General features: G+C 43.4%; 1 protein-coding gene across 2 annotated transcripts in view; it reads right to left on the bottom strand.

The window, feature by feature from the left end:
* Positions 1 to 23,306, bottom strand: part of LOC142584905 (protein MMS22-like) — a 170,891-nt gene that overhangs the window by 88,229 nt on the left and 59,356 nt on the right. For both annotated transcript variants that reach the window (XM_075695241.1, XM_075695242.1), the window contains exons 7-12: positions 17,362 to 17,464; positions 13,162 to 13,274; positions 11,451 to 11,567; positions 8,587 to 8,662; positions 6,624 to 6,742; positions 5,833 to 5,889 (exon numbers count right to left, since the gene is read on the bottom strand). In XM_075695241.1, the coding sequence (XP_075551356.1) occupies positions 5,833 to 5,889; positions 6,624 to 6,742; positions 8,587 to 8,662; positions 11,451 to 11,567; positions 13,162 to 13,274; positions 17,362 to 17,464 (585 nt within the window). The remainder of the gene's footprint in view (positions 1 to 5,832; positions 5,890 to 6,623; positions 6,743 to 8,586; positions 8,663 to 11,450; positions 11,568 to 13,161; positions 13,275 to 17,361; positions 17,465 to 23,306) is intronic.

The following is a 23,306-nucleotide window of genomic DNA, read 5'->3' on the forward strand; positions in this document are numbered from 1 at the left end:
ACACAGCATTGTATTTCTGAATTTCCACTGATTTCTTTGATCTTTCAATGTAGTGCAGTATTTTGTCATGCCGACCTGCTGTCATAATGTGTGATCCCGAGGTGAAGGCCCTGTCAGGAGGCATTGTTGCCTCCTTTTGCCGCGCCTCGTGGACATCCTGTACCATCTATGTATGTCCAAATAAACTGAATTGAATTGAATACGAATAGTCAAATGCTGATGCATATATTTACAGCAGGAATTTTTATTCTCATATACTTAGGTACTGTGCCTCTACTGACAGGTGCGAAAAATGGCAGCTATCCGAAACAAAGAATGAGTTTTAAACGCAAGATTGCTCAGTGCCATTAAAAAAACTGCACAATAGCCTCTCAACGTCTTTAGATCCTGATTGCAAAAGCGCTTTCCAAGACTTAATGGGTGGTGTATGACTAGCTTTCCAAAAAAACTCAATAAACAGTTGCTGAAAAAAGATCAGAAGTGCAAAAAGGAAAAACGAAATGCTGCTGAAGGAGTTGTGTGCTGCAGACACATGTAAAACAGACTGCTGCAAGGAAAACATCACTGGCTGTATCATAAAAGATAAAACTGCTACATGACTACACTGTTTAAAACATCAAATGACCGAATACAAGAAAAAAACACATGCAATGTATGCTTCCGCTGCAAAAATTTACACAAAGCTTGCAGCACCCATTTTGTTTCTGCAGTGCTCGGAAAACTTTTGTCTCTTCTGATAATTTGCGATACCTTATATAGCAGACGGACAACAGTAACAAGACTTTAACAGTTGGTTGCTGTGAAATATTTGGTTACCAGTTTTTAATATTTAAACATGTCAAAAAATGACTTTTTCAATATGAATACGAAGAGTTAGTGGGTATTATATTCAATTCATATTAAAAACTTTGAATATTCAGCTACCCCTGGATATCATGCATCTACAGCTGTCTATAAATAGCATGCATTCCCCAAAGAGGCCCTGACACACTTTTCTACCTAATAATATAATAACCTCACCATTAATGTACAATGTCCCACGAATCTCATAACGAAAAAATTTATCCGAGTCCTTCAACTATAAGGGGAGTTATCGCACAGGCTTTCTCTCTCATTTCGGCTCCGCTACGGTGCTGGAAGCTGCACCGGGGAGAAGCCAAGAAGGCAAAGCCCCTGCCAAAAGTTGAGTGTTGTGGCGGCAAAAGGGCTTGTCGCAGCCTACACGTGTCGCGGCACCCTGTGGTTGCTGCCACTGCCATCTCAGAGGCGATGTGCAGCAGACGCAGCTACGTGCAGTGCAAAGATGAATTTTTTTTTCTTTTTTTGAGATTGCAGACATATATATTAGTCATTTATTTAAGTAAAAAATAGCAATTATGTATTACTGATAATGTTCTCACCATCACGAACAGCCAATAGAGTTGGTAGGCCAACTGCTTTCGATGACAACATTGCGGATGCAAGAGAAAGCGTCTGTTCCCTGTATTTGACACGAGATTGCAAATTCCCTGCTGCATGCAGTGAAATAATACTTGGCTCACATGTTCACAGGAGCCCCATAAACTAGGGGTGTGCGAATACTCGAATGTCACAGAATTGACTCGAATAGTGAAAGTGTGAATAATTCGTGAACTTGAATAACACATGAACTTGTCGTGACTCTCGAAATTAAAGATTTTTTGACAGGGGGCAAAGCACGCCGAACCCAGCAATGAAACAGCGCGGATGGCGCCTGCTTTTTATCGTCAGCATCGCCTACGCACGGAGTGGTGATCGAGTCCCGTGATGTGCGGTCCTTTCATCTGTGTCGCGCAGATTCACCTGTTTCGCGCAATAACCCAACAGCCGTGAAGTTGGTTTAGCCCTTCTATATTTTGGAGAAAAACTGGGAAGCATAACTCTCTGTGCAATTAATGAAACATTTCCACAAGAAACAGGTCCACTGTTACACTGAGAACCTCACTGGCATTCAGTGCGACACAGCGTCACTAATTCACTAGTTTCAGAGGAAAAAAGAAGCACTTGATTCTATTCAACAGAAATTCTATTGAGAAAGCAACATCTTCCAGGCCTTCATATACTAGAACTGTGCTGTAATCAGTGCTGGCACACTAATCTGGTGTTTCGTTTAATAAGAGTAGACCATACTGAATATCTTGATTTCCATGCACCTACGTTACCGATAGCTTGCTACATTCGTGTTATGCAATTCTAGGAGACTCCTGAGCATGGACAGCACCGTGTTTTCTCGCCTGATATTTGTAAGCATTAAGTTTTGTGAAATATTCATTGAAGAGTGCACGCTAAGTCTCTTTCCTGCTCCTCTTAAGCCGGATGGGAAAGGACGGCACGCGCCGCTATGCTTGCTCCAGTTTAGTCTCTGCTTTTTGCGCATCTTTTCTCGTCATTTCTAAAACACACAGCATTACGGCAGCTAGCGATGCATCGAACCTTCCCCTTTGGCTCGGGTTTACCTGAAAAGCAGTCCACAGAAGTCAGAAATTTTGTTGGAAACAACCGTTGTGCGGTTTTTAGAGTTTGAATTCAGAGATTTTTTGCATTTAAATACATAGGAGTATGCTGTGAAAAACGGAACAATTCAAATGATCTCTCACTTCGAATAAGCAAGTTTCAAATTATCAGAATTTTACCTTAACTAAAACAAACATAACTCATTGCATTATTCAAAACTGTATTGTTATTCATTTGAAACATTAAATGTTGCGGTATCTCCTTAAAGTACCGTAGTATGTGCTTTAAATTTCATGGCATGACCATAAAGATTGACAAATCTACATATAGTGTCATATCGCTGGAGTGGAACGTATCAAAATCCACGAACCCAACCATTACAATGCATTTATTCCTTTTAATGCAGAGTCAAGGAGCTTCTGTGTATGTGTGCAAACCGAAAAGCAGTGATTGCAGATGTGACTCTGCGACTCCGAAGAATCGCAACACAAATTCCAGTCAAATAAATTCCATGACACACATGCTGCAGTGCCAAGCAAGTCAGTGTAACTGCCAGTCTGCAAAGTTTTGATTCAACAAGCACACTTAACTTAGTACTAAGGGTTCTTCTAAGAGACTGGAATTACCTTTCGCTTTCATGTTAGATTACGATATGTTTGCCACCGAAGTTCCGTAAGTAAAAAATTTCTCTCACCCACTCGACATGGTGGCTTAGCGGCTATGGCGTTAGGCCACCATGGCCTAAGGTCGCGGGATCAAATCCGGGCCGCGGCAGCCACATTTCAACAGGGTCAAAATGCAAAAACGCCCATGTGCTGAGCATTGGGTGCACATTAAAGGGCCCCTCACCAGACCCTATAGCAAATTTTGGTTATAGGCTAGAAGTTGTTACGTGTCCTCTAGGAAGTGTTCCATTGCAAAAATTTTTCAAATGGGCGCATTATTGGCTGAGATATAAATATTTCAGTTCCGTTAACCCATGATTTCAGGAGGTGAGCTCCACTGCCAAGAGAGACACTCTCTCCACTCACCCCTTTTAGCCTCCACAACCGAAATTCCTTCCCTGCATTCTCCCATACCTGAGCTCGACGATCGCGTGACACATACGTCACGAGCCCTGCCTTCATTTTTTTCCCCCTCACTTTTTTGCGGCACAGCGCACTTCTGCTGACGGTGTCACACGCGGACTGTTGCGATTGTCTCATTTCGCACAACGCACGATTTTGCGCACTATGCACGAGGACACCTGACTAGTGGCATAAGTCTGTGCTACACGAATACTGAGGCAGACACAAGCGGATCACAGAACATGATTCCGCACTGAAACACGGTATAAAATGACATGGTTTCAATGTCTGCACGTGCGACTGCACCAAGTGGGAACAAGCAGACGAAACGCAAGTACATCTCTCTTGCTGCGGTGCGTAGTAATGCAAAAATATGCAGACATTTGGTTTGTGTGTATTATTATTTCTCTATGCTTTACTTTGTCTATTCAAGCAACATATTACGCAAATAACAGATGTTGCCTTGAATTGTTCTCGTAGTCACGTGTCGCCACGAGCGACGTCATAGTGCAAACACACGTACGTAAGCACAATAGCATGTATACGCCATCCTTCGCATGTATACGCCAGCTTCGAACGCGGCGGCCATGAGAAAAAGGGAAAATGAAATTCGGTTTGAAACTTCAGATCTTTCCGCTGCACGTAGCAATGTAATACCTTGCAGACAAAATCATTATTACGCAATGCATGGTCTGTGCTTGAAAGCGCAAAATGGCCTCGGGCCCTCAAGGAACCCCAGGTGGTCAAAATTAATCCAAAGTCCATCACTATGGTGGGCCTCATAAACAGATCATGGTCTGGCATGTAAAACACCAGAATGTATTTCTTTTTGTTAGGTTTCTCTTGAAGGACTCTCATTCATTTTTTTCTGCCAGACAAGTAGGTGCAGCTAAAACGTGCAGATTTTGCAAAACTAAGATTTGCATATTATGCCCTACCAATCACTTAGTGATGCTGCTCAATATCCCAAAGCAACAGCTTAATTAAACTCGTGGACAACTTTTCTTGGCTATGAAGCAAAAGCTACGGGAGCGGAGCTTCTGCACACGACTGTACTTGTATGCAATGTAGTCTGGGCGCGCTCGGCAGTGGTTTCGGTTTTGCCAACCTCGCACAACATTTTTACTTTAGTGAAGACAGGTACAATTAACTAGACGTGAATCAATGTTTATTCAAATCTGATATTTACCAAGTTCTGAACAGCCAGCATCGCAGCCTGCGTCAGAGCTCCAAAGTAGCCATATGGTGTCGGTTAGGACTTAGACGCGCAACCGACGCTGGCATCGGTAGAGCCGACGTAGTAGTCAGCTCGCTCACCTGTTTTTACATGCCAAAGGTTACATTTCCAGATGGGTTTGCTTGGTCTCCCTGCAGATGCTGCAAAAGCTTTTTTTTGTGAGCTTCAACAGTCTTCTTTTGCTAAAGTTGGTCAACAGCCTCTCAGGGAGTTCATTTGCGGGGCAGCAACGGACGAACACTCACCAGAAGACACGGGCATCATTTTGCATTTTTATGAATGTGCAAAACATGCAACGGTCACGGGTGTGCGAAAACTCGAAAGAGCAAACTAAATATACAATAAAATACCAATAGCTGACTGATGAATGTTACGTAGCATTTAAAATTAGGTGCTGTAAAAAACAAAACAAAAAGTTATTGTTTTCTATTTCCGACGTAAGAAAATGTAAACAAAACTGCAGACTACTTTCAGCAGCGGTGAAAGAGGCATGCTTAGTTTCCGCAGCCGTCGCTTCATAGCCAAGAAAAGTTGTCCGCGAGTATACGAAAGATGGCACAGTGGTGGGCTCCAAATGAATTTTAGCCCCTTGAGTAGTTCTTTAGCATGCATCGAAACTAATTACACAAGTGCTTTTGCGATTACACTCCCATTGGCACGGAATCAAACCTATGACCATAGCGACCAATCAGCTCAACACCCGTCTACTAGAGCTGTTACCACAATATAACTGGGCAAGCAGTGTTGCATAAATGCCTGTACCAAAACAAACTGCTGTTAAACAACATTGTGTACAGAACATTATGCTGCAGTTAAAAGCCTCGTACTCGTACGGCCACATTTGGAGAAAGGTTCATTTTCATTTATGAGCATTTAATTTGCATTCTGTGTGTAATGGAAGCAGGACTGAACACAGAAATTTCAGTTGGCCATTGGAAGAAGTACTCAACCTAAAAGAAAAAGAACTTGAAAAACGAGAAGGAAAAAGGGCAGATCATTACGAAAGAAGTCATGACGACAAAGCAAGATCCTCAGGTAAAGAAGTTGCATGCTTACCGGCTCAGCTGTCACGGCCATCACAAATTTCTGGGCTGTGGCATAGTTGCACTTTCCCTGTAGGCAGACAAATGCAAGCATATCAAAATGAATGTAGTGGCAGGGAGGTCGCCTGTTCATGGGGCAAGCTGGCTGAGATGTTATATTTGCCCGCGCAAAACTCTACAACTTGGCGAGTAATTGCACAACCTTTCGTCAGTAGTGTGATTACTGATATTTTCCATGAGAAGCTTATGCGCTATTAAGACTGTTAAGAAGGGAGGTAAGGAACAAAATTCAGTTAAATGATCTAGACATCTAATGAAGATTTCTTGGTTAGCTTCTACGAAGCCATTCAAACAAACTATACTGTAGCAATCAAAGGACTGCCCTCATTGCTACTATCTATACTTAAAATTATTTCTGCCAACATGATCCTTAATTGCTGCATGCTGTTCTTTTGTTCAAATCAAATGCTGGGTAGCTGTGGCGTTTCTAACCACAGCAGCAACTTCACTGGTATGCCATATTCAAATCTGCATAGCCATCGCTAGAGAGTAAGAATTTCGTAAGAAGAGCATTCAAAATGCCTGGAGTGCAGTCAATTTTTTTTTTGTTATCTCTGTGCTCAGTTTTTTCGCCTACAAGTAGCACACAACAGACAGCAGAAATCTACTGTAGTTTTTGACCAATCGGTGGACTGGGATTTTGAAACATGGAGTCTATTAGTAACTTCATAACATTTAGCAGGAGTGAAGAGGTTCAACACCCATCTTTACAATTTACTGCAATGTTTCTTTGCTGTACTATACCTTGGTGCTCCAGAGAGAATCCTTGCTGGCCTCTGCAATGGCACTGAGAATCCACAAGCAGAACGCAGCTCGGTCACTTTCTTCCACGCTTACGGAAAATGAAGACAGGCAGAAGCCATCTGCAAGCGCCACAAATGTCCGTTTACTACCTCAATCAAATGGCTGTGAACACATGTACACAAATTGTGCCCAAGCTTACGTGCAGTTGTAACAGCGGTCAAAGCAATGCTGGAACCATGCTGAGTTAGCGGAAAGATGGCACGGAACCATGTTTGCAAGCATAATTTTGCTCTTATCAGGCTATCTAAGGATGCCATCAATACATAATGCTATCAGGCCACTAAGGTCCCAGTGTTCCACCAATGAGGCCCACGCTACCACCAGGGAGGCAGGACAGGCTCTGACTTGAATCTTTACGCTTCAAGCAATACCTTGCGCAAAAAATCTTTAGCCTAGACGATAATGACCTACATGCAGCTTAAAGCAAAATCCGAGCCGATGAGAAAAAAAATGAGACAAGACAATTGCCTGTCCTGTCACAGCCCTTTTCTTCAAATGTTCCTTTTCAGCTTTAAGCCATGATCACTAGAAGCTAGGCAATATTTGTATACTTCTATAATAATGTAGTACTTTGCACAGTTTGCTCACTGAAAACATTCTGACATGCTTTTAAAGAGCTACATGATATTGAACCTCTAACTTTGCATTGCAAACAGCAAGCCTACCTGTTACAGTGCAGCAAATGTTCATTAAAATCATAATAGTTCTAGAATGATATGCAACAAAAAAAACAGAAGTCACAACTAAACATGTCTCTCTTCGCTGCCGTTTTTCTGCAGCGGTGAACATGTCTTGTAACAGGAACAAATAGAACAAGATCAAATTCCTTCTAAAGTCACAACAACATTTACAGGACACATGTGCCTGCCTTGTACGCTTCTTAGTCACCTGCCTACTTTGCAGTAGTTTGCATGGCTGACCGAGATGGGAGTGATTTGCCCAGACAATCACAACCGTTCCTGGTTTGCATGATCTTCGAGAATTTTGGTATGGCCACCTGAACACAATACAGTCGACTTCCGTTAATTCTACCCTGACAAGACTGGTGAATTGATCTAATTATCCGGTTATAGTCAAATTAAAAAGGTGCAGAAAAAAAAAAACATCACAAAACTGCTGATTCATTTGGCAGTATTTGCGACCCTGACAAGACTGGTGAAATTGATCTAATTATCCGGTAAGTCAAGTTAAACCAGATGCAAAAAAAAAAACATCAGAACACATTGCTGATCCATTTGGCAGTATTGGCCTGATTATAACATGCTCCCGAACAAAATGCGCAAATGTTTTCTCTGTGCCTAAGGAAGAAAACTTGCACAGAAATTACATTAAAGTTCTTAAGCAAAGTAGAAATCCAATGCACATTCCATGTTTTGGCAAGAAAAATGGCCAAGGGTTTAATATGTGTTGCACAATGATGGCCGGTTTCCTAAAATCAGCTTCACAGCAATACAGTCATGTTATATAGTAAAGCATATGAACGCCATTCCAGTTTTGTATTCGACTGCACTGTGCAGGCAATTTACAACCTAATTTCTTTCGAAAAAAAAAAAGTCAATAAAGCGCATAGAGGTATGGAAGGTACATGCTGACTGGTCAAGTTTGAATTATCTGGTGAAGGCTAGCCTTAGGATTGAAATAACAAAGGTATGGGCCCAGAGAACTGCATGGATGCCAACTGGGACCTTGGGTTGGGATCGAATTAACCAAAAAATCGAGTTAACCAGACTCAAACTAACAGAAGTCTACTGCAGCTGGTTAGAGGTAAGAAATGCAATGGGAAATGAACCTCAAAGGCTATTTGTATACATGCACCAGATGGTCGTCATCAGTAATTTATTCTCATGCAGCGTGTACTGGTTTGTGTGCAATTTACATGCACACAAACAAAACTTTCACTCACTGAGGTCCAGTTCAAGGTCCCTGCTGGACTGCGGGCAGACCACTTCAAGCACAAAGTTCACGTAGGTCCAAAATGCCTGATGGAAAAGAAAGAAAAGCCAGATAAAACAAAACAGGAGGAATTAGTTGAGGAGACAAAAGGCAGAACATGTTGACAATGCTAAAGGGATGAAAAGTGCAGCAAGGTGCTAACACGAAGCAAAGAGCTGCATGAAACCACATGCAGCTAACAACCAATCTTTCGGACATGCCCGATGATTCGGATGCCCTTGCGGTACTGCCACATACCTCATAGAGCTAAGGTATAAGAACGCCTGATATTTCGGACCCCAAAACCCTTCACCGTTCGATTTTCCCGACTTTTTGCCGTGGCAGGAGGTTCGAAACAGCATTAATTGAAGCCACTATCACCTCTACTTTAATTATCACGCAGCCTCGAACCAGCGCTTTTGCAAGCTGATCCGCTGGCAGCCGCAGCAATCACCATGGCAATCATTAGGCCTAGCTGCTTTGACGTTCACTGCCAAGCTTCCTGCTGCTGTTCGCTGCCGCGTTTTTCATTGAAAGAATTCGCTGCTGCCAGCAATGGCGCCGACTCCACCTTTGTAATCCACACCGATGGCTTCAACGCGCAGAAAGCACGACGCGTTGCATATGATGGTTTTCAAAACTCAGCTTCGCCACAATACAATAGTGTTACGAGGTGAAGCATACCAAGAGTAAACACTGGCAACTGTCACGATACACAATATGTATTCTTTAATTATGCAAGCTTGCACCCATTGTCCCCTGTCACTGTCAGAGTACGAGCACTGATACGCCTATAAATGTAGCGGCAGGCCTTCCGAGCTATTTTGGACGTGCCTGCGACAACTTGAGCTCTTGGGGGTAGTAAAAGGGATGCATTCAGTTTTTCGGACTGCCCAATTTTTGGGACATTTTTGCGGCCTCAGCGAGTAAGAAAAATCAGAGGTTGACGGTACAAAACCTATCGCTCACATCGCATACGTGATAAGTGATAACTTCTGCATTCAAGGAAGACAGAAGTCCACAGGATGATAGAGATGAAGTGACCGACACTGGTCGAACAAGGAATGTGCGCCCTGAGACATCTTTTGTTCAACCACCATCTTTTGCATTGGCAATGCAAAGGATTTCTTTTGAGCTATAATGGAAAGTGCCACACGCTAATACACTGCCTCAAGCAAATAATTTGGCTAAGACGAATTCTGACTACTTTCTGTAGAATGTACTGAGGGTACTGTAGACACACACTCAAGTGCTGTCAGTAACCCAGTAATGACCAAAGTTTCATAATGCTGCGATAAGATTGAGGCATCAAAATTTTGATTTACACATAAGAAAACGATAGCCTATAGTAGCATTTCTGATATGCTGGAGCGAGTTTTCAGTTGTGGATATATCAGCGATCTAATAACTAATGAATTACTACAGCAGAACCTTGTTCATACGTTATGGAAAAAAATGCGAGAAAAAACATTTAAACTGAGAAAACACATGGCCCAAAGTCACTAAAAATATGGCAGTATCTACTGTAGCTGATACCTATGTATTGGGGAGTTTTGCGCAAACTTTCACAGCATGAGACGACAATGTGTGCCAAGCTGGTTGGGGCCTTGGCAGCCCAAGAGACAAGTATATCATTGTTTTTGCAGCTTCTTCTAGCTTTCATTTGCACACTTCATATTTGGCCTGGCTGATCAGCTTGTTTGAGTGGGAAAAATGTGGCGTAAATTTTTGATATACCCAATTTGTGAGAATTGTTGTGGCACGAGACACTGGCACATTGTCGAGCTGGTCGGACTCGAGTGACTCAAGATGTTGTGTTCCTGTTGCGTACTGTTTTGAGATGGCGGCGGGAAACCGAAACGAAATTGAGCTGGTAGACCACGCCAGAATACGATGCCACCAAAGCAAAATTTTACACTCGCTTCGTGCCAGCTGCAGCAGAGAATGCGGTGGGTTTGTGTTATTGCCTTTTAAAAGCGTGTAGTATGCTTCCAACGCCACTATGCCACATGCACTGTGAGATTGATAAGTGAAGGTGTGTACCGCAATAGGCTTAGCGGCGATAGCTGTGAACGCGTAATCTGTGACGTGTGATGGCCTGCGAGGAGATTTGCTGGGATCAAAAGAGGGAACAGTGTGTGCCGGCATTTTCGCACGACTAGGTGGGCGATTATTTCAAGGAAGCTGCCGTGGGGCTCCTACTGTCCTCAAACACGCATGGCTTGCGCCTTTGCTTGTTCAGATGTGATCTAGCAGCTGGTGGAAAAACATACATGATCACACTTTGGCGACGTTCTGAACGTTGATGCCAAAAGACTGCGTTTCTCGGGAATGCATCGACTGATAAAAAAGAAGCGTGACTCTACTGGGTAATTTTTGGTGTTCTCGACTGCGAACGTTGGTGCCAGGACATTGTTTGAAACGGGATAGTATCAATAAGGTTCTAGTCTATACCAATATGAATTGAACTTAAATAACAGTTCATTAATATTTTTGTACAAATGTACTCGCCATGGCCAGCAGAAGAAGTGAAGAAGTTGTTCTAATTTTCCTTCATATAGAATTGTTAAAAAAAGAGTTTAAAAAGCTTATTTGGTCATAAGAGCTGCTTGCCACTGGCTCGCCGACTTCGGCAATATCCAACATGACGATTAGCTGACAAGTTCTCTTACAAACAGTTCTCCTGCAAGTTCTTTCTTATGAATGTGGGCCCTGAAAAATGTGCACTATTCAGGGATATTATTAAGTGGCTGTCTCAAATCTGAAAGAGTTCATCAAATGGGACCAAACTCGTTCTTATCCCAACACAGTGTAACAAGTGCAAAGGGCATGCACCTCTTCGGCAAAGTGTTCGTGCCTCCGACCGATGAGATCAGCTGCCATGGCCCAGGCTTCACGCACGCACGTGCAAGGAAATGCCCTTTCACTCTCCTGCGGCAAGGCACCTCGGCTCTGTGTGAAGAGAAGAAGGGTGGGAACCACGGCTTACCTTAATTTTACAGACAGAAGCAGTGATCCATGAGCGTGACAGAAAGAAAACAAACCTTTTCTAGATAATGAATAAAGGAAAGAAGTTGGCCAATTCTTCCTTGGTGTTAGCGTTTTTGCTCACAATTACCTCCAATTTTTTTGTAAAGTACTGCCTGTTTCGCAAGCGCAGTTGAGTTGCGCGTAGGTGTTTCAATATCTTCTTCGCTGCTTCCCTGTTACATTTTGTAACTCATTGGCTAACCTCCCTATCTTTCCCTATCTTTTTTCTCCTTCTCCTAACTAACTGACGCCGAGACTACCTCAAACACCCGTAGGCTTTGCAAAAGATCAGATGACACCCATTTCTTATTCTGCTTCCTGCTGTTATAACATAGAAACTTGGAAAGAGTTCTGCACTGCAACAGACACAATATACAATACAACTAAGGGATAAGAGAGTTTAGATAATTAAATGAGTGTCCGCAAAAAAAAAGAAACAACAATTCTCCAAAAAGAAAGGGGTGAAGGGTACATATGGAATGTAGATAGTGATTACTAGAAGTGAAAGAGACTATACATCCATTGTGAAAAATTAAGCAAGCAAGCAAGTAAAGTAAACTGTATTTTTACTGGTCCCTTTAAGAATAGATAAATAATAAACATTTATACTCCGTGTCTTAGCGCCTTTTGTAAAAGAAACCTTTACAGTTACCAGAGACCCTGCCACGTCTTCCATTATTATGGGAGGCTAATATAATCTTGGTCAATAAAGCACTTACGCTTCAGTTGCCATAAAACATGTTTTGAAATGTGAGCATGATGACAAAATGCTTCTGCCAAACTTCAATGATTCAGAGCTTCTTGAATATCACCTAATGCTCTTCGCCCCATAGCCTGGGAATGTTAGCCCTTGCAGGCACCTATCGATAATCTAAGAAAGTTCACAGACCACGGCATCTGAAGAAATCCTGAATTTCCAATCAATTTATGACCGTAACCAGTAAAACCCCACAATGCTATGCTTTACGTATTTACCAATAAAGGCCAAAAATCTGAATACCAGGTGTTGTTTTAAGGCTGCCGAGATCTCAGATCCTCTGGTCCATAAGCTTCTGCAGCAAAGTGCACAATCCAGCTTGGTTATAATGAGGCTAGCAATCATATCCACATGGCCACTTTTTCATTATATGACTGAGCCCACGAGAAAACACAAGATGGTCCCACGCGCAAGTTTTTTTTGTTTTTTCCGTATAAAGTCAAGTGTCCCTTACAGGTGTCTCGCAAGTGTGTTTTGCAATCATGGCCTGCAATCCTGTTTTTCATTTTGGCTTGTGAGACATGTGCTCCAAGTGTCAACTGGTGCTATTTCAACTTACTTGCATTAGCTGCAAAGTGCAAGCATCACTGTCATTGTGATTCGTGGGGTTTTACATTCCAAAGCAAAGCCAGAACTATGAGAGGCCCTATAGTGGAGGAACAGCAAAAATCCACGGCCATTGAACCACAAGCGGTGAGCGGAGGTCCACTGTAGTGCACAAGTCATCACAATTCTATTCACCACAACTGCCACACCTACCTGGAAAAAACGGGATGACAGGCAGCACAAGTCTGCCAGGAAGAGCACGGCCACTTGAGCAAAGAGAGCGTTCTGCCCAAAGCCGCCCAGGTCACAGAATGAGATTTCAGCACCTGAAGTCATAGGCCAAACACAGCGACAACGCGGACATCAATTGCTGCTTTGTAATGCTCATTGTCAGGTTCCGTACTTCGTTTCATAAAGAGCAGCGAATGCTACAAAGACTAAAGGGATTTCTCTCACCCATGTCTTCTGTTCTCCTATTCTTTTGTGCTCTTTCTGCACTGTTTGCTATATTACATGTCAACATTACAGAGCTTTCGCTTGCCCATAAATGTACTGCCGTTGGCCCAATACCGGATTACTGGAGAGGTGTATGGCAGATACAACGCTCACAGCGACATCTGTTGACTCAGTGTTTAACTAGGAAGCGCACAAAAATAATACTGCAGTGACCTATCATGTTCTACATTACAGCTCGGTTAAAGTGTTCGTGGCGACATAATCGTTAATATGCTGTCATTTGATGATTTTCCTTTGAAGAAAACACTCATGCAACATAAAAAAACTAACGTATTGTAGTAGGACAAATTATCATAAGATGCCACTACCATCACTGCTACTGCATTCCACGGCTTCGGTAACCCGTAAACCGTATGAAGTTTAGGGGAAAGATTAAATTGTCTAGTAACCAGCCCAGCTAACACATTACTTCTGTCACTGCCCGTGCATTTGAAAGTAAGAAGAGGGCACCACAAACAAAAGAAAGACAAACATGTGCGCCATGAAATTCAAGGTAACATTAATTAAGCCTAGGGTAAGTAAACGTTACATCACAGAAAGTAACTTTATATGAAATGAAATGTGTCTATATGTGCACCTATTTACCACTGAACAAAAGGAGTGGCCCGTTTCTACAACCAGTGACCACAGCACACCGCCTGGGTGCGCGATCAAGATGATTAAGTTGTATGCTCGAAGTACTCACATGCACAAAACATTCATCAGTTGAAGTTGTATGAGGGCGAATCAGAAAGCCTTTGCCCCTATATTTTATAATTATTATTTATATTATTTATTTATTATTATTATTTATAATTTTATTTATTATGTGGAATCGTAATTACACTTACGATTCCACATACTTTGCACTATTTTTCCATATGGTCCCTACACCAGTTCAGACCCATTTGTCCCATTGCAGCACTAAATTTGAGGTGCTCCTGTGTCGTCAGTCAGCGATGCATGGGGCCTCCCAAAATGCTCATTGTCATGCAAGTCTTCATGGCCTTGTGCGAACTCACAGCACCACGACCTCACTGTTCTCAAAGCGAGACACCTTTCCCCATACATGGGCTGCATTTCCGTGTGGCCGTTCGTCCCTTGCTCCACAGAAAACGAACCACACTTCGTTGCTTGTACGCCGTGGATGTGTGGAGCACAACCGCCATCTTTAACAACTGACAGCAGCGCTGTGCCGTGGAGTTACCGGCAGATAAGGTCGGTCCGGTCCAAGAAAGGTCCACCACTAAGAATCAATGTGCTGACTTTGCATTTACAGCTGTAATTTGACAAAAAAAAGAAGAATAAAAAGAAAGAAAAATAGAGGCAAGGAATTTCTGATTTGCCCTCATAATATGTGAAGTATTTATTCACTGAAGTATTTATTCACTAGAAAGTATCACAGATCAAGATCACATGCACTGCAAAATGTGCAGAGTGGGATTTCCATAATTTTATACAGGCAGCATGGCAAGATAACACATTAGTCAACAGCACTGAAAGGGGGGAGGGTCTTACGAGACCGAAAAATCATGAAGAATTAATTATTTTTAAAATGTTATTTTCTGAGTCTACAGCGACTGATGCATGATCTCGGAAATTTTAAACGCATATTGGATCAGTATTTTAGTCGAAATGGTGTTTTATATCACCTCGGCTAGCTGCATTTTAACTGATGAATGCGCAAGAATGCACGACGTGCGGTTGCCGTTCTTCTTGTGCTTGCCGGTCTTTGAAAGAGCCACTCTTCTTGCTTAGTTTTTGCACCACTGCAACTCCACGAGCTGAGTGACTACATAGAAAAAGCGTGTGAAAAATTTTTTGCTGTACAAAGCTAAATGCATAAAGCTTGAAGTGCTGCAAGAAGGTTCTCTTTTTTTTTCTACATTTCTTAAATTTATTTTATTTTGTTGTTATCTAGTAGTCATATTGTAAACAACGAACTTTGATGAGCTGCTAAATTAACAATTGTTGTCAGATTTGAAAACTGCTTGCAGCCCTTCACTCTTTAAAGAGTGTGCTGTCCACTCGTGCGTTATTATAGCTTTCTGCCCAATCTTTCTTTTACCTATTGTCTCCACAAATAATAGCAATGGACTTTTAATTATTTTCATAATTATTTACTCCACAAAAAAGACTAATTGCATCTTTAAAATCAGCTCAGAAAACTGAACAAGATTGTGGCTATTAATTGAATTTGGCCTAAAATTAAGTAAGAAAGCTCTAGATACCATGTCCCGTTTGAATATGCTATCTCTGAGCAAAAAACGCTTAGTTTGTGCCCACCAAAGAACGACAACACAGCAAAAAATTGCAACTTACAATGAACAATTATTGTATTTACCTGATAGTAACACATGTTGCTTCTTTCTAATTGGCTCAAAATTTGTTTGTGCAATGCTGCTGGATATGAACCCAACCATGCTGCTGCATTTGCAACAGCTTACCTTCTCAGCCAGCATCGTCATCATTGTGATCACAAGATGGCAATGGAACAATTTCTGTCATAGGACAGCAACAAGATGCTGCTTTTCAGCCTTTGGGCACCAGGTGGTTTTCAGAAATGTAACAATTTCAATTTCAAGGTAACACATTAGCAAGCTCTAAATTCAAATGCTATTTATTGGTGATATGTTGCTGAACATTTTGCAATCTTTTCATCCACAATTTCAAAGAAAAATAAGAACTTATGCTAGTTAATTATCTTAATTCAACTAGTTAGCGTTCCTCAGGCAATATGGCCTCTTCGTTGCCGCCGTTGGCCCCCAAAGACACCTTGTAATCAACTTCGAAGCCCTCTGAATCAGTGTTCACAAGAAGTTCCTAATATTCTGCATTGTTAAAAAATATTCGCTGGCTTTTTGTGCCAGTCTGCCACGTTGGACAAGGAGAGATGCAAGCAATGCCAAGTGATAAACTTTGTTGTATCATCTGTTGCATATGAACAAAACCTACCATAAAGCTTTAGTTAACCCAACTTCTAAGTAGATGGCGCATCTAACGTACGGGTGTTTCATATCCAGAACACAGCATTTAAAGAGTCTAAAGCTGAACCTACGTATAACGATACTGCTTTTAACAAGATCTCAAATATAACATTGAGCAGCCAATGCGCTGTGAACTTTTGTTTCTGTTTCATGGTGAAATAAACCCTTTACAACAATTAGATCTGGTTACTGGGTGCATGCGCCAAAAGGAACAGGACTGCAAGTTCATTGCAAGAAAGAATTAAAAAACAAAGAAAGAAAGCGCCAGCTGCGCGCACCATGCAGCATGCCCGATGCCATCGCTGGCCTCATGCACCCCTCTTCCTTCCCATACTCCAACATTGGCGCAGTCGACTTGAGGAGCGGAAGGGAGACGGTCTGGTCATTGTTTTATGCCTTTTCCCTAATTCAACCCTCTGGAAAATTCTATCACCTTGTCGCTCCCATCATGGTCAAATTAACCAAAGTGGACTGAATAAAGAATTACTATAAATAGTGCACATCTTATAAAGGACTATAGTACGAGCACTAGTGCAGAAACTCAGGGCCTATAAATTTCAGAACCCTGCTGATGCAATGTCATATTTAAAAATGTTTGCCAGAGGACAGTTTCGATGCACAGCTCTTGAATGCACAAAGATGTTTGCAACTCTATTAAGAGGCGGTGAGAAGTTTGTTCTGTGATGTTGAAAAGAACACACTGAGGCAACAACACGCACATGCACGCACGCGCACGCACACACACACACACACGCGCACACACACACACAACTAATAATTCCCGTAAAAAAGAAAGAGAGAAAAAAAGATAAAAGAAAAAGGGGGGGCACACTTTCTCTAGGTTTAATGAACAAAAGTACCTCAGCAACTGAAAAATTAGGAAAAAAACCTGGGCAACAGGCACAGGAAGAACGACAAATGTTTTGCTAACCTCTGAGCAAGTGGGACGACATGACGATGTCAGCCACTCGAAGGGCAGTCCACCATGCCTCGAGTGCTACATGGAAACGGCAGTTGTCACTGGAGCGGCAATGCTGTTGCCGAGTGAAAGAGAGAGGAAAAAAAAACACTTTAGGACTATATTCGATTTCTGAACCAGACTAGGTGACTGCAGAAGCTGCAGCCATGTATTTTTCAAAGTGTTTCAAAATGCAAAGTAACGTTGTTTATTCGTGAACCTAGTACATCTGAGTTCCTTACAGCATTACTAATTCCACTCTATCAAGTACAATGCAATATCGGTACTCGGGCGTATTAATGACACCGAATTTGCCCTGGTCTGACAATATTAGGACAACCTCGGCCACTACTTCCAAATCGCTAGGATTTTCTTAGACGTAGCTTGAAATCTGCACCCTTGAACATTTGCAAATTACCATATATAACTCTGGTTAGCCCTCAACTTGAATATGCCTGTCCGATTTGGTTCCCTCATCAAAAATCCAGAATAGAGCAAGCTATTTCATTTCAAATAACTACAGTAAACAATCCAGTATATCACGAATAAAACAGGGACTTTCACTCCAACACTTGAACATTCATTGTGACATTGCCTTGCTATCACTATTTCATAAAATTATAAAAAAAAACATGTCTCACATCGCACAGACTACATAATCATTCTTGCTATGCCCACATTTATAGCTCAACAAATGCATTGAATAACTTTGCGCTTCTACGTGCCATCCGCCTCTGGAATAACTTCCCGGATCAGATTGCCTCTGTGACTAACTACGATAGCTTCCGCCATATCCTAGCAAATCATGTTGCAAACAAAGAAGAGTACATACCGTGCCTGCTTATTGACGGTGCATTGGTATTGTTGGTACACTACATTTGTTTATATAAGTGTACCTTGTTGTATTCTGGCATTATGCAAGTTTGTTATTTTCTATCATTTTCTCTATACTCTTCTCTTCTGCATTTGTGCAGTATGTTTTTTGTTTCCCTTGTATTTCCCAGTACAGTGTTTTTTCTGTGTGTGTGTGTTTTCCCAGCAAAATTCTGGTGCATATAGATGTTATATAACGGAGTTTACCGCAATGTGCATTAACAACTCTTTGTGCATTAACCCCCTGACGCAATGTCTCTCACTAGGCCTGCAAGGTATGTTTAAACAAAGAAAGAAAGAAAGAAAGAAAGAAAGAAAGAAAGAAAGAAAGAAAGAAAGAGGAACAGTGAAAGCAGCTACATATAGGTTTTTAAGTATAATGGTACTAAATTGTGCATTACTCGTGAAAGAATAGCACATTTTGAGCGCATGGACAAGAAGGCAAGAAAATATTTATAGGGTAACCTTCTGTTATGGTCGGTGCATAAGCAAAAGATGCAAAAAGATGTGATCACGCAACAGTGGCTAAGTGCGCAGCTGTAATAATAATAATATTTGGGGTTTTACGTGCCAAAACCACTTTCTGATTATGAGGCACGCCGTAGTGGAGGACTCCGGAAATTTTGACCACCTGGGGTTCTTTAACGTGCACCTAAATCTAAGCACACGGGTGTTTTCGCATTTCGCCCCCATCGAAATGCGGCCGCCGTGGCCGGGATTCGATCCCTCGACCTCGTGCTCAGCAGCCCAACACCATAGCCACTGAGCAACCACGGCGGGTAAGTGCGCAGCTGTGATGACAAGCATATACATTGCACGTGCTGTCAAGGCTGGACTAAAATGTGCACAAGATGAAGCGAAATAAAAAAAGCTTTCAGGCATAATTAGTTAAATGTGCAATGCACGGTCATGGATTAACATAAACTAATAATCTTGACAAATCACGTGGGTTTTTCACACACTGACAAATATGAAAAGAGATAGATGCCTTCTAGTTTGTCTACTTGCCATTGCGTTCCATTCTGGCATGGCAGCACACGCATTAGTAAAGGAAAGGAAAAGAACGCTCCTGTATAGATCTGTGATGCAGCCAGTAATTACTCGAATCTAGGCCGACTCTGATTCTAAGCTGACCCCCTAAAATCCGAAGCCAACAAAAAAAAATATATATATTACCTCGAATGTAGGCCGAACAAAAAAAAGCGAGGACAGCGTTCACAAAATGCAAACAGCATTTATTCAATCTGAACGTGCAGAGCTCATTCAACGTCATTGTCGCTGCTAGACTCGTCGCTGTGTTTCTCGTCACTGTCACCTTCAAACAGTGCACTATCTTCAGCACCGTCAGGCGCATTGGATATGCTGCACTTTTTAAAGGTGCGCACGATCAAAGTACCTGGGTAGTCGTCCCACACTGCAGCTACCCAGCCCGCCAGCTGCGATAGCGATGCACGTTTGATGCGGCCCATTGCCGTTAGCATGTGGTCTTCGTCAGTCAACCAGTCCGTGTAATATTTCTGCAGACGATCCTTGAAAGGTTTGTTGATGCAGACATCAAGTGGCTGCAACTGGCCCGTCATGCCACCCAGTATGACAGCGAGGTCCGTGTTCGCTTGGGCGAGCGCAGCCTTCACGTTGTCGGTCAAGTGCCCACGGTAAGAGTCGACGACAAGGAGCGAGTTCTTTGTCAAAAGGGCTCCTGGACGCCGTCGCCACACAATTTTAACCCACTCTTCCACCATCGCACCCGTCATCCACCCGTTCGCATTTGCCCACACAATGACATTTCTTGGGAAAGTTTCTCGAGCAGGCAGTGTCTTCCTTTTAAATATTGTCACAAAAAGACAATTGCAGATGCACCCGGCATCGGCGAGACAGACAGTTGTACAAGATGGCGTACACAAAAACTCAAGCCGACGTCCTCAGCCTCTACTTCTTCAGTGCCCACCTCTTGCCGAGCGCACGTTCCAGTCACTTCTTTCTTAGCGCTGGCGCGTGATACCTAGCGGCATTATTCCCCCGCCAAAAGAAAAGCATTGACTCGATGCTTACTAAACTACGATCCTTATTAAAAAAAAGTGGAAGTGTAGAAGTCGTATGACACCGGGTTGGCGCTGCCTTAACGCGCGAGATGCGGTTTGAGGCGAATAACATGCACTATCTCTGAGTGGCGCTGTCGACGGCGAGGCGACGCGGCACCGTCGGGAATGACCTAATAGTTCACATCACTAACACGGCGTATCACATTGTAGGGTCCAAAGTATCTACTAAGCAGGTTCTCAGACAACCCCTGGCAACGGATTGAAGTCCACACCCAGACATGGTCACCTGGCTGGTACTCGACTTGCCGATGTCGAAGAATGTAACGTCGTGCGCCTGTACTCTGCTGCTTCGTGATGTGTATGCGCGCGAGTTAACAAGCTTCCTCTGCGTGTTGAGTAAGTTGCTCGGCGTCGGAAGTAAGTGATGCGTCGGTGTCGTGCGGGAGCATTGTGTCTAGTGTGGTTTGGACCTCGCGCCCGTAGACAAGACGGAACGGTGTGAATCATGTTGTTTCCTGAATGGCGGTGTTGTATGCGAATGTAACGTATGGCAGGACTTGATCTCATGTTTTATGCTGGACGTCTACATACATAGCCAGCATGTCAGCAATGGTTCTGTTTAGCCGTTCCGCCAGTCCGTTGGTCTGCAAGTGATAGGCAGTGGCCTTGCGATGCTGCGTGTAGCTCAGCTCGAATATGTCCTCTATCAGTTGGGCTGTAAAGGCAGTTCCTCTGTCGCTGATGACATATGATGGGGCATCATGTCTGAGGACTATCTGATCGATAAAGAACTGGGCAACCTCGTAGGCCGTGGCACGTTGTACAGCTTTCGTCTCAGCGTAGCATGTTAGATAGTCTGTGGCGACTATAATCCACTTGTTTCAGCTGGCTGTCAAGGGAAAGGGTCCCAGAAAATCCATGCCGACTTGATCAAACGGCGCGCTAGGTGGTGCAATGGGTTGGAGTAACCCCCCGGGCTTCAAAGACTGTGATTTCCTGCGTTGACACTCACGGCAGCTTTGCACGTAACGCTTCATCGTGGTAGAAAGTCTGGGCCAGTAGTACGTCTGGCGTACTCTTGCAAGAGTACGTGAAAATCCCAAGTGTCCAGACGTGGGCTCATCATGGCAGGCTAGGAGGATGTCACCACGGAGGGCGGCAGGTACGACCAACAGATACTCTTTGTCGCTGGCACTCGAGTTTTTCTTGTAGAGGACACCCTTCCGGAGGCAGAAGGTCAACAGATTGCGAGAAATGTGTTGTGGAATTGTAACATTTTTGCCTTCTAGGTGATCGATGAGAAAGTGTATTTCGGCGTCCTCGCGCTGCCGTGTGATCAGGTCAGATGCAGTGAGGGCCCCAAGGAATGCGCCGTCCTCGTCCATGTCCTGATCACAAGTTTTGATGGGAGTGCGTGACAACGTGTGCGCATCTTCGTGTTTGCGGCCCGATTTGTAGATGATGGTAACATCGAACTCCTGCAGACGGAGACTCCATCGAGCAAGTCGGCCGGACGGGTCTCGTAAGTTGGCTAACCAACACAAGGAATGGTGGTCTGTCACCACCTTGAAAGGGCGACCGTAGAGATAAGGCCGAAATTTCATGATGGCCCACACAACCGCTAGACACTCTTTCTCGAAGTGGAGTAGTTGATTTCGGCATGTGAAAGGGTGCGACTGGCGTAAGCGATCACTCACTCGACGCCTTCCTGGTGTTGAACGAGCACAGCGCCAAGACCGATGTTGCTGGCGTCGGTATGTACCTCGGTGTCAGCGTCCTCATCAAAGTGAGCGAGGACAGGCGATTCCTGCAGGCGCTGCCGTAACTCAGTGAAAGCTGCGTCCTGCTCATCCGTCCAAACGAAGGGTGTGTCTTCTCGCGTGAGGCATATGAGTGGTTCGGCGATTCGGGAGAAATTAGCGATGAAGCGACGATAGTACGCACACAGACTGAGAAAGCGGCGTACTGCTTTCTTGTCACGAGGAGTCAGAAAAGCAGCAACAGTAGATGTTTTGTCTGGGTCAGGCTGGACGCCGTCGGCGTTCACGACATGCCCGAGAAACTTCAACTCTTCGTAACCGAAGTGACACTTCTCTGGCTTTAGTGTGAGATTAGCAGAGCGGAGCGTCTAAAGTACCGCCTCTAAGCGCTTCAGATGTTCTTCGAAGGTTGCCACAAACATGACGACGTCATCTAAGTATACTAAACAACTGTGCCACTTCAGACCCGTCAGAACAGTGTCCATAATTCTCTGGAATGTGGCCGGTGCAGAACATAGGCCGAATGGAAGTACTTTAAATTCGTACAGTCAATCCGGGGTAACAAAGGCAGTTTTTTCGCGATCTCGTTTGTCAACTTCGATTTGCCAATATCCACTCTTCAAATCTATGGATGAAAAATACCTGGTTCGCCGCAGTCGATCTAACGAATCATCTATCCGTGGAAGCGGATAAACATCTTTTTTTGTGACGTTATTCAACTTTCTATAGTCAACACAGAACTGAAGCGTTCCATCTTTCTTTTTGACAAGGACCACTGGCGACGACCAAGGGCTTTGGGATGATTGTATGACATCACCGTCAAGCATTTCTTTCACTTGTGCATTAATCACGTTGTGCTCTTTCGCCGATACGCGATAAGGCAGTTGTCGTATGAGTTGTCAGTTGTCATACGTGATTATTCGGTGTCCCATAATGGGTGTCTGGCGTACCTTAGAAGATGCAAAGCACTCTTTGAACCGATGTAGGAACTCGCGCAGCGATTTTTGCCTTTCCTCTGAAAGGTCTGAATTGATGTCGATATTGCTGAGTGTCTGAGCTGGGTTGTCCTTTGTCATAGACGCAAAGCATTCAGCAACGTCTTGTATGGGCTCAGCAAAAGCCATAGTATTACAAGGAAACAGGTGCTGATGTTCCTGGCTGAAGTTCGTCACAACGAGCGCAGAATGTCCACCTCGAAGCATAATGAGACTGCGGACTGCACATACACCATGAGTCAGCATAA

This window comes from Dermacentor variabilis, chromosome 6, assembly GCF_050947875.1.
Source record: "Dermacentor variabilis isolate Ectoservices chromosome 6, ASM5094787v1, whole genome shotgun sequence".
NCBI lineage: Eukaryota > Metazoa > Arthropoda > Arachnida > Ixodida > Ixodidae > Dermacentor > Dermacentor variabilis.